We start from the raw sequence: 12,043 nt of genomic DNA, 5'->3' as shown, positions 1-12,043 counted from the left end.
ACCACCACACACCACCACACACACACACACAGCAACCACCACACACACCACACACACCACCACACACACACCACCACACACACACAGCAACCACCACACACACACCACCACACACACACATACACCACACACACACACACCACCACACACACACATACACCACACACACCACCACACACACCACCACACACACACATACACCACACACACACCACACACACCACCACACACACCACCACACACACCACACACACCACCACACACACACACCACCACACACACACATACACCACACACACCACCACCACACACACACCACACCACACACACCACCACACACACACACCACCACACACACCCCACCACACACACCACCACCACACACACACACACCACACACACCACCACACACACACACCACCACACACACCACACACACCACACATACACCACACACACACCACACACACACCACACACACACACATACACCACACACACACCACCACACACACCACCACACACACACACCACCACCACACACAATACTCGGCCCACCTGCCTCCGCTAGCCTAGTGACGTCACTGCTCACTTCCAAACGAGAATGTCCCCCCCCCCTCTCCCCCGGCGCGCGCCGAGTGTCACGCGGCGGCAGCAGCAGCAGGCGACTCTGATTGGACACTTCGAGAGTGGAGGCACCCGCCGCCCCTCCCCCGCGCCCCTCCCCTCCCCCGCGCCCCTCCCCTCCCCCGCGCCCCTCCCCCGCGCCCCTCCCCTCCCCCGCTCCCCTCCCCCGCGCCCCTCCCCTCCCCCGCGCCCCACCTGCCTCCACTAGCCTCGTGACGTCACTGTCACATTGCTTTAAAGTTTTCGGTCAGAGTCGTCGCTGTTGCTGCTATCGCCGGGTACTGGAGGCGACTTCACGTCCCTGTTCCTCCTCCTGCTTCTCCTGCTGCTCCTCCTCCTGCTCCTCCTGCTGCTCCTCCTGCTGCTCCTCCTGCTGCTCCCCCCAGCAGCAGCATCACAGCTGAGCTCCAGGAGGTGAGGTCGTCTCTCTCGCCCTGCTCACGGAGACTGCGTCCCTGGGTCCCTGGGTCCCCATCGCAATTCTCGTGGTTCCATTTGGTTCATCGACTCCTCGTGTCTTTACCATTGTGAGTGTGTGACGTTGTGTGTCTGGTGTGAGGCAGTGGCTGTTTGTTCCACCGTGTCTACCTGTGTGTCTATCGCTCCGCCATTGGGTCGCGGTGCCAGGCTAGGTGGGCGTGCGTGGCGGTGCCGACTGACGTCATTACGATCATTGCCCCGCGTACGTCGGCAGGAGGTCTAAATGCAGAGCGCGCCGCGTTATTACAAAAGGGCGTAGCGCTGAAGCGCCTCGACCGAGGATTGTCTCCGGCTCCCCGGTCTCCCAGTCGGTTGCTTTGTCCCGGGGTTTGGTGCATTTGCAGCGTCGGAAATCGCACACCGCCCTGTGTACTTGCCTGTAGTTGCGGCCACGGGTCGATAGGGGGTGCCACCCTGAGCTAGAGAGAGAGCCGGACCGTTGAGAGGCCGAGTTCCCCTCCCGACCCCAGGTGAGGGGTTGGGGGGTTATTCCAGAGTCCCCTGGAAGGTTCCAGAAAGGGGGCGGTACCGGGGGCGGAGAGTCCCCGGGACGAGTATAAAAGACGGACCTCAGGTGGGCTCGAGGCAGTGCTCTGAAGACGAAGACAGAAGGGCAGCTAGGCTAGGACCCTGGGGCCACGGGACCCGACGTCCTTGTGAGGGCCAGGGCCGAGCGCGGACCAGTGGTCAGGACCCGCTCCTTGGCTGGGTCGGGTCAGCAAAGCCTCCTCTAGGCCACCCTTAGCCAGAGGACTCAGAGCCCGTAGCCCCAGTGATAGGCCACGTCAGCCCGGAGGCCATACCTCCCCAGGTAGTGGGAGTAAAGGGGGCTTTCTGTTAAGATTCAAATAAACCGTGTTGCCTCTAAAGACTACGTGGAATCCACTACACATTCATTAATCGCCCCCCCCCCCACTGCGTGTAAGAAGTGCTCACAAGTGACACCATCACGTCCACCGCTCTAAGTAACAAAACAGGATTTCTGCACAGCTCTGTCGCCTGATGTAGTTGGTTGTAATTACTGGAGAAACTTCGTACTCCGATTTAAATGTTGTGGCTTTGCTCTCCAACACACCGGTGTGCTGTCCTAGTAATGAATTGGCCACGTTCTGTTTACGTGACAAACCTTACTAATTGGCTGTGTCAAGTGATGGGGGGTTTAAAGACATATTTACGTGAAAGCCTAGAACGTGTTTAACTTGCTATACCGCTGCTCATAATCACAACACTGCCTGCTCCATCACCACAGACTTCTCGGTTTCACATTCTGCTACTTTGTCCGTGAGTTTGGTGGAGTTCCTCGCCTTCAAGGGTCGTAGCCCCCCTCCCTACACGGCGACAACCACGACTGAACCAGATGCATAGCCGCTTCTGCGAGATTCCACTGCTTGTTCCGTTCAGACTGAACAAGCAGCAGGGCTAGGGATGTGATTGCCGTACAGGATGACTGTGCCTTGGCATTCCCAGAACATCGTTTTATTTCACTTAGGAGCCAGTGTCCATGCAGCGTGTTCAAATGAAGCGTGTGTTTATGTCATTAAAGTTGGAATAACTAAATCCAAAAGATGAATCTCATTGCTGACGTCACAAATGGAAAGATGTAGAAGCGGAGTGATGTGAAAGTGAGGGAGCGTGAGCCATTGGAGTGAGGCCGTGAGATGGACTAATGACTCATTCTCATTTGTGATCATCAGCAGACAGAGCCGACCATGAAGCTGGTCCTCATCGCAGTGTTCATCTCCCTTCTGGGTGAGTTCACACCCAGAGCCACTCACCCAGCACACATTGGACGGTGCCCTTTCGTTAGCCAGGTGAGAGTTCACCGTTACCTCCCTCGCCTGGAACGCAGGAGGTTGTGGGTTCGATTCCGACCCTGACGCCTGCTGTATATTTGGAGTTTGCGTGTCTCTCTGCCTGTGGTCACGTGGATTTGTCTCCGGGTCCTCTGGTTTTATCCTCCACATTTATAATCAACGTGCATTCCGATTATTTTGCTGCTGTAAATTTCAGCACGACACAAGCCACTTCGTTGAGCGGTCATTGGTGGCCAGGTCACTTTTGTAAAAAAGAGCTACATAGCTCAGTGGGCCTTACCTGCTAATTAGAATAGTTTTTTAGTTTTTAATAAACCACCGTCACGATGAGGTCACGGGTCATGTGACCCCTGTGACACCGCCCTGGCCGTGCCAGTGGCTCCCGGGCCACGTGCTCCGCTGAGACTCGGCTCGCGAGCGGCCGCTCTGAGTCTGGGCACTGACGGTGGGGGGGAGGCAGCCCTAGGATTTGGTCGAGGGGGAGACGTTTCACTGCGCTCACTCACCAGGTGAGCGGAGTTCCTCTCCGACAGCTGATGCTACGCGGAGCTCACCGTGTCGTAGCTTCCATTGAGGTCGTAGTTTTATTGATCTCTTCTCCACAATTACAAATGTAGACGGTGTAGCACCCCTGTGTTTAACGGCGTTTTCAAGACCTCTCAGTGGCCCTTCTACCAGAGTGGTGTAATAAGTGTAAGCTTTTCGTGTTTAGATGGTTTTCCTTCCCCCACACCTCCGATTAGGATGGTTGGCTACGCACGCTTTGAACGATGTTCAATATACGTACATCTCTGTAGGTACAGTGAGGGAAAAAGTATTTGATCCCCTGCTGATTTTATACGTTTGCCCACTGACAAAGAAATGATCAGTCTATAATTTTAATGGTAGGTTTATTTGAACAGTGAGAGACAGAATAACAACAAAAAATCCAGAAAAACGCATGTCAAAAATGTTATAAATTGATTTGCATTTTAATGAGGGAAATAAGTATTTGACCCCTCTGCAAAACATGACTTAGTACTTGGTGGCAAAACCCTTGTTGACAATCACAGAGGTCAGACGTTTCTTGTAGTTGGCCACCAGGTTTGCACACATCTCAGGAGGGATTTTGTCCCACTCTTTGCAGATCTTCTCCAAGTCATTAAGGTTTCGAGGCTGACGTTTGGCAACTCGAACATTCAGCTCCCTCCACAGATTTTCTATGGGATTAAGGTCTGGAGACTGGCTAGGCCACTCCAGGACCTTAATGTGCTTCTTCTTGAGCCACTCCTTTGTTGCCATGACCGTGTGTTTTGGGTCATTGTCATGCTGGAATACCCATCCACGACCCATTTTCAATGCCCTGGCTGAGGGAAGGAGGTTCTCACCCAAGATTTGACGGTACATGGCCCCGTCCATTGTCCCTTTGATGCGGTGAAGTTGTCCTGTCCCCTTAGCAGAAAAACACTCCCAAAGCATAATGTTTCCACCTCCATGTTTGACGGTGGGGATGGTGTTCTTGGGGTCATAGGCAGCATTCCTCCTCCTCCAAACACGGCGAGTTGACTATGGTCCCAGCTGCCTTGAGATCATTGACAAGATCCTCCCGTGTAGTTCTGGGCTGATTCCTCACCGTTCTCATGATCAATGCAACTCCACGAGGTGAGATCTTGCATGGAGTCCCAGGCCGAGGGAGATTGACAGTTCTTTTGTGTTTCTTCCATTTGCGAATAACCGCACCAACTGTTGTCACCTTCTCACCAAGCTGCTTGGCAATGGTTTTGCAGCCCATTCCAGCCTTGTGTAGGTCTACAATCTTGTCCCTGACATCCTTGGAGAGCTCTTTGGTCTTGGCCATGGTGGAGAGTTTGGAATCTGATTGATTGAGTGCTTCTGTGGACAGGTGTCTTTTATACAGGTAACAAGCTGAGATTAGGAGCACTCTCTTTAAGAGTGTGTTCCTAATCTCAGCTCGTTATATGTATAAAATACACCTGGGAGCCATACATCTTTCTGACTGAGAGGGGGTCAATTACTTATTTCCCTCATTAAAATGCAAATCAATTTATAACATTTTTGACATGCATTTGTCTGGATGTTTTTGTTGTTATTCTGTCTCTCACTGTTCAAATAAACCTACCATTAAAATTATAGACTGATCATTTCTTTGTCAGTGGGCAAACGTACAAAATCAGCAGGGGATCAAATACTTTTTTCCCTCACTATATATGTGTAACAAGTGTGACCGGTCTCCCTGTAGATGCGGCATCGGCTGCGAAGCTCCAGATCACTCTTCCGACGAGTTTGTCTGTGAGGGAGGGAGAGAATGTGACTATTCCCTGCTCCTTCTCCCCATCGACGTCCAGCCTGGACCACATCATCCTCCTGTGGTTCACGATACCCAGACACTACGCAGAGAACATGACCAGAAGAGAGATGAAGAAGGTGACGGCCGCATTTCATGTCAACCGTGAATAATTATCTCTGTACTTGATGTCTACGTCGACACTAACAGATAATAACAAAGTTAAGTGGTGCCCTTTAATTAACCAGAAATGTCCAATTAGTCTCACAACTCCATTTCAAGAAGGCACTGCTCTGAGATCTTTGCCCAATGACGGTACATTAATGAGAGTTTGGCTTCACGTGGAGGGAAACCAGAGCACATGATGCAACTTGTGTTTAACACGAGGGGGATTACACGCAATACTCTACACAGATTCAAGTCCACAGGTAGACCCACTCTTACCACTCTACGCAAACTCAACATTGATATTTTGCCATCCCCTTGTCGCCTTGCAACCGAAGCCTACAGCGCTTGGTGTCCCCAGGAGGTCTCCCATCTAGGTGGTAACCGAGCTCATCAAGCCTGCTTAGCCAGCGACATTCAACGAGCCCAGGGGCATTCAGGACGATGTGACCGTGGGCATCGTGTGCCGTTGTGGTTGACCTTCCACATTGTGGTTTGTGTCATTGCAGATCTATCAAACGGGGGATGAAAAAGAGGAATTGAGTATCGTGAAGTCTGTGGGAGACGTGCTGATGGGAAACTGCTCCATCGGCATCCCCAACTTCCCCAAGAACCTCGGCCCCGTGGCTCTGTGCCGCATCGACTGTCGCCGATGTAACGCGGAGAACACCGTGGTGCAAGGGGAGGTGCTGCTGAACGTGATGCCTGCAGGTGAACAAGAGCCGAGCGTGGCGCTGTAGCTGATGCAGCCATCAATGTCGCTATGAAACTCTTCACTACTAGATAACAAGTTGACTTTGGCAACATGATTATCTCGATCACATTCATTGTTGGTGATTTGCTTTGCTTTACTTTTCGCACGCATAAAGACGAGGACTAATCAAGCGTTCTCGACCAGAGTTCACTCATCATGCACCTGCCACGAGTCCTCTAACGCTGATGCGCGATGTCAGTTATGTAGTGAATAATGCACACACTCTGAGGATGTCGTTTAATTTGTACTCCTTAACAATCGGCAAAGCACTCGTTTAATGGATAATGCACGTTCGTTTTACAACTTTGATTTAGTTTCTCGTTTCATAATTTGTCACATAATAAAATATATAAAATAAAATGATCACCGTTCGTCACGACGTTGTTCAAACGGATGAAGCGATTATGGGGGAACTTGCGTTGCATGGTGCACGAGATCTAACTGGTTGAGGCCGGGAGGTCAAGGGTCATGGAAAAACTGGTGCAGGGCTGGAGTGGGCATTTGTAGAGCTGAGTGATTCTCAGCCAGGAATCTGTGATGCACGTGGATTGTGCCTTTGAGTGTGGCACGTGAAGCCGTGTTGAGTGAGTGGTCTGTCCCTGCTGCACGTGAAGCCGTGTTGAGTGAGTGGTCTCTCCCTGCTGCACGTGAAGCCGTGTTGAGTGAGTGGTCTGTCCCTGCTGCACGTGAAGCCGTGTTGAGTGAGTGGTCTATCCCTGCTGCACGTGAAGCCGTGTTGAGTGAGTGGTCTCTCCCTGCTGCACGTGAAGCCGTGTTGAGTCGCTGGGTGGGGCTGTGGTGCTGGGTGCGAGTGGGGGTCACGCTGAGCCCCCCCCTCTCTGTCTCCGTGTCTCTGCAGCCCCACGGTCACACGGTGGGGGCGTGAGTGACGTCACCCTCACCCCTCTAGAGGAGACCTCGCACAAGGGAGGGGTGGTGGCTGCCTGGGTCCTGGTGCCTCTAGCTGTCATTGTCATCATCATCATCGTCTCCGTCTTCGTCAGAAAGAAGAAGAAGAATCACCGTCGGTGTTCATGGCCCTGCCTCCACTCACGCAGGTGCCCCCCCCCCCGCCCCCCTCCATCCCAGGCACCCGGACCGCCCAGCCCAGCCCCTGATGAATGAGCGTGGACGTGGGCAGCCGGGCTGAGCTCTCTCGGTGGCCTCCCACTCGGTGTCACTGACGAGGTTTCACGTTCACGCACCGCTGGGTCTCTTCCTGAGCGGTTCACAGCGGCCGTGCCGGGGACGCTGAGCCAGCACCGAGCTCCTGGCTGACTCGTACGATGTTTTTATCAACGGCTGTGTTAGTCACAACAGAATCTGAAGCTGTATTCAGGCCAGAGGAATCCGATGAGCTGTGAAGCTTTTTTTCACAGATGTCCAGTAGGGGGGGAGTCGGCAAGATACAACGCCGTGGCTTTGAGATGTTAACTACTTGGCCTGGTACAAAGGATGTCGTGGGTTCCATCCCGACCCCCACGATGCCTCCTGTTATATATTTTGAGTCTGTGTCTCTCAGCATTATCACGGTGGCTATGAGATGTTAACGATTTCGCCTCGTATGGAGGAGGTCGTGGGTTCGACCCCCACCCTGACGCCTGCTGTGTATTTGGAGCTTGCGTGTCTCTCTCTCTCCCAGTGGTGGTCACGTGTATGTTCCTCCGGCTCCTCAGGTTTTTCCTCCACATGAACGATCAACGTCACCACGCGTTTAGAGTATTTTGGCCGCTCATATACATTTCCCACGTGATGATGATGATATCAGCCACTGCGTCGAGCATATCATTTGTGATGGCCAGGTGGTCGCTTCTGACAAAGAGCGACGTAGCTCAGTGGGCCTTGCCGAAGGTGCCTCCCCCCCCTCCAGCCCAGGCACCACGACCCCCCCCCCTACCCAGCTCCTGATGAGTGAACATGGATGAGGCATTTCCCAACCGCAGTCCGATGCCCCAGTGACTAAAAACAGGGGCGGAGCCAGAATTTTGACTTTTGGGGGGGCTGACTTCAATATTCTGAGATACCCAGTGTTTATGTTTTCCAATGGGCGCCACAAATGTATAAAACAAATTTTATTGGATTTGAACGCGGAGTTTATTAATAGGTCGAAGCCGCTGATGTGGCTAATAAGTTCGATAAGTTCGAAAGGCTGCCGCTCAAGCAGCCTGCAGGACAGCACACAAGGTGGCAGCCTGCAGGGCAGCACGAGGTGGCAGCACAAGGTGGCAGCACAAGGTGGCAGCACAAGGTGGCAGCCTGCAGGGCAGCACGAGGTGGCAGCCTGCAGCATTTTGCAGCAGCCGGATATCTGGTTATCCCGATTACCGTCTTTTCCAAAATTTCAAGGGGGGCTGTGCCCCCCCCCAGCCCCCCCTGTGGCTCCGCCCCTGCCTAAAAGCATCTTGACTGCCAAGTGGACATTTAACTGATCTGTCCGACCAAGCAACCACGATTTATATTAAGCTATAAAGTGCGTTACCATCGTAGTTTTTTGTCTTAGTGAATATTGATTGTATTAGGCGATGAGGTTTAGTCGTTACAGAGGTTATTGAACCCCCGGGGTTTCACATGGGGCTTTAGTCGAATGGCGGGTCGTGTTACCGGGTGGTTCGCTCACGGATGCTTTTGTTTTTTGTGTTCCAGTGGCACTCCATCCGTAGTCTCAGGAGAGAGCGCAGCTGAGAGAGGACAGCTGGCGGGACCTTCCAACGGAGACGTGGAATGAGCGGCACCATCGCCCAGGCATGAAGACCACGGGCTCCCCATCGTCAACACTACCGAGTCAGGAGTTGTTTTGTTACTCGCAGTTTTGTTGCTTTTTCTGCCTCAATCTCGTGCCCAAAACGTCGGCATGAGGGCAGGGCTAGCACTATGGCAGTTGTGAAGTTGTTTTGGTAATCGCTGTCAATCTGATCAAAGTGCATGAGATCAAAATAGTTTTATATTTACAATCTGCAGTTTACTTGAACACCCTCACGGGCAGCAACAGCAGCAAGCAGTGAATTATTTTGAGACGCGTGATCAACCTAACCACTTTAGCGATGTGCACAGAGACACGTTCCTCTGAAAAACGGGTCGGCTCTGCCGCTTGGGTTGAACCCACAGCGAGCCAGACCGAGTGTCTGCCGCTGAAAATGACGACCCCTCCGTGCCGACCCCCGACCCCCTGTGTTGTTGTGAGCCGGCAAGTGCGATTACATTTCCTGTGGCAGGATCCAGTATTTATTACGCAATGCTGCCGCTAGTTCTACAATCCCGTGGTCCATCCGGTGGCCATAGCTATGATGGTGATGACTGATGGCACCGATCAATGACGTGTGTAGGGTACATTATGTGTGCTGATCAAGTTTAGATGCATCGACTGATGGATTGAGACGGTTTTTTACACTCCCAGTACTCGGCACCGTTCCCCACCTCTCCCCGTTCCCACGCCTCCCTCAAGACCCCCACCTCTTCCCCCTGGCCCACAACCATCCCTCGTCCATCCAACCTCCCTCCCCGTACCCATCCCTGTCCCCTTCCCCTCTTTCCCCTCCTCTCAAACGCCACCAAAATCACCTTTAGCTAACCTCATTGTAGCGCGTCTAAACTGCCTTGGATATAAGCTACGATTACCTTACCATCCGTGTATTCTAATGTTGTAACGTTTGCACTGCAGCTGTTAGCAGTGTAATAGAATACACGAGCGATTTCCCAAATAATATTTTTTTGGATGACATTGATGACGATTCAACCCCCCATGAGTGTGTGGAGCCGTTTACTGATTTCTACGATGCTGCTACTGATCATAAACTGTTGTCAACCGTCTGTGCCTTGGAACTGCTAAAGTGTTGTACCAACTGGATTGCCTTGAGCAACAAACCTCAGGGAATTTTATATTCAAAGAGCACACGCATTGTTTTGGATACTAGCTAATCTTTAGAGATTTTTTAAATCCCATTTATGTATTTTTTTTTTCAAATGAGGCCAGGCGGTGTTAACGTCTTAAAATGGTTAACGAATGCAATATATTTATCTACGTCAAACATTGTCACATGTCGCCTAATAAACGTCGCTTGCTGTAAAACCCGCAGCAGTTGTTGTCTCCTCGCGCTCAATGCGAGCGCAGTGGCACGGCGCGTCTCGCGTGCTGCGTCCACGCGGCCGTGGCGGTGCTGGGTGGGTGAGCCGCACCCCACGAGGGACACGGCGACAAAGGGGCCACCGCGGCCATCCATCCTTGCAACGACAGCTTGAGTTCACTGGCAATGTGTTCCTGGTCGGAGATGCATTGGGCTCTATGGTGCAGAGAAGAATTCCCTCATCAAGACTCTGCACCATAGAGCCCAATGCATATCCGACCGGGAACACATAGCCAGTGAACTCAAGCACGTACACCAAGCTCTTAAGGCTAATGGTTACTCCGACTAAACAATCCGCAAAGCTATCACTCCAACCATGAAGAAGGACCCTCTTGAGGAGCCTTTAAAAACCATCACTTTACCCTACACTGCGGGGATCACAAAAAAGATCTCCAAAATCTTGAATAAACACAAGATCCAGGTCCGATTCAACACATTAAATAAAATCCGTGATCTGGTTCCGTCTGTAAAAGATGTGATTCCGGACATACAGTACCCTGGCATCTACAAACTAAGTTGCCTCTGTGGTAGTAGTTACATTGGAGAAACCAAACGACATGTCTTGGACCGCATTCGTGAACACAAAGCAGACTTAAAACACGGTAGGATCAACACCTCGGCCGTGGCAGATCACTGTTATAATTCAGTGGGCTCACATGACATTGATTTCTCCAAGACAGAGGTTCTCTGCAAGACATCTGGCTACCATGAGAGATTCGTTCATGAGGCTATCCACATATACAAACACAAAGAAAATTCCAACCGAGAAGATGGATTCTGGTTTAGCAATCGAAGGATTTGATAAACCATTTCGGGTCTTAATTGATTGTTCACGCTTACGGTGGCTTTCAGACCGCATCCATTACTGTTTCGGCTCCCCCCTCCTCTTTTCCGAACATAGATGGACTCGTCCATCTGATTAACTGCCAAATCACTCTCCGTGGTGCTGACGTTAAAAACAACGCCACTTTTTTTCAAATTTTCTTGCTGTGGTTTTCACACCTGATGATGATTGCTTGTGTTGCAGTCGAAACGTCGTGAGAATTTTATTGTTTTATTATTTTCTTGTTTCCCTTCTCCGTGACTTTACCGAAAGAACCAAGAATATGAATCGGACAGAAGTTTCGTTTTTTTGGACTACACTGTTGTCCCGCGCTGCAAGCAAGTAATTACACCCTGGGGGTGGCACGGTACTGCTGCTGCTGCTCAGTGCAGACTGGTTTTAGTATTTTGAAACAGGCAGTCCTTGGCTTACAGCACCCGCACTTACGAACACCCGCACTTACGAACACCCACACTACGAACACCCGCACTACGAACACCCGCACTACGAACACTCGCACTTACGAACACCCGCACTTACGAACACCCACACAACGAACACCCGCACTTACGAACACCCGCACTTACGAACACCCACACAACGAACACCCGCACTACGAGCACCCGACTTACGAACACGAGCTTACGCGAGATATTTATGTTTTAACCATCCCACTTGTGAACGCGAACTCGCGCTTGCCAAATGAACCGCACAGCTGTTATGTTCAGTGGAGCGATCCTCCGCAAGATTAAATGAGTCCCAGCTTCCCGCTGGCAGCGAGTGTTTGTGTGATAAAATAGCGTGATCTGGACAAAGTCCCATCGGCGAGCTCCTCCAGCAGGCAAGGCTGCGTTGGCTGGGTCTTGTAGCCCGCATGCACAGCCACCGCATGCCTACACAGCTTTTGTTTGTAAGTGTAGAGGTCTTATTCCGCATTCCCCATGTTGTCAGCGGGTAGCATTACTATTGGGTCAAC

At 51.7% G+C, this 12,043-nt stretch overlaps 1 protein-coding gene across 1 annotated transcript in view; it reads left to right on the top strand.

Annotated features, from left to right (window-relative positions):
* The window catches only part of LOC116957543 (uncharacterized), a 186,384-nt gene extending 176,189 nt beyond the window's left edge, over window positions 1-10,195 (top strand). The window contains exons 5-7 of the mRNA XM_076056509.1: window positions 5,879-6,080; window positions 6,983-7,181; window positions 8,767-10,195. Coding sequence (XP_075912624.1) covers window positions 5,879-6,080; window positions 6,983-7,181; window positions 8,767-8,848 — 483 coding nt within the window. The 3' untranslated portion in view covers window positions 8,849-10,195. The remainder of the gene's footprint in view (window positions 1-5,878; window positions 6,081-6,982; window positions 7,182-8,766) is intronic.
* Window positions 10,196-12,043: the final 1,848 nt, after the last annotated feature.

This window comes from Petromyzon marinus, chromosome 76, assembly GCF_048934315.1.
Source record: "Petromyzon marinus isolate PM22_M1 ecotype Great Lakes invasive population chromosome 76, UKy_Petmar_22M1.pri1.0, whole genome shotgun sequence".
Taxonomy (NCBI): domain Eukaryota; kingdom Metazoa; phylum Chordata; class Hyperoartia; order Petromyzontiformes; family Petromyzontidae; genus Petromyzon; species Petromyzon marinus.
Note: the sequence above shows the minus strand (reverse complement) of the source record. Positions and strands in the feature narration are given on the sequence as shown.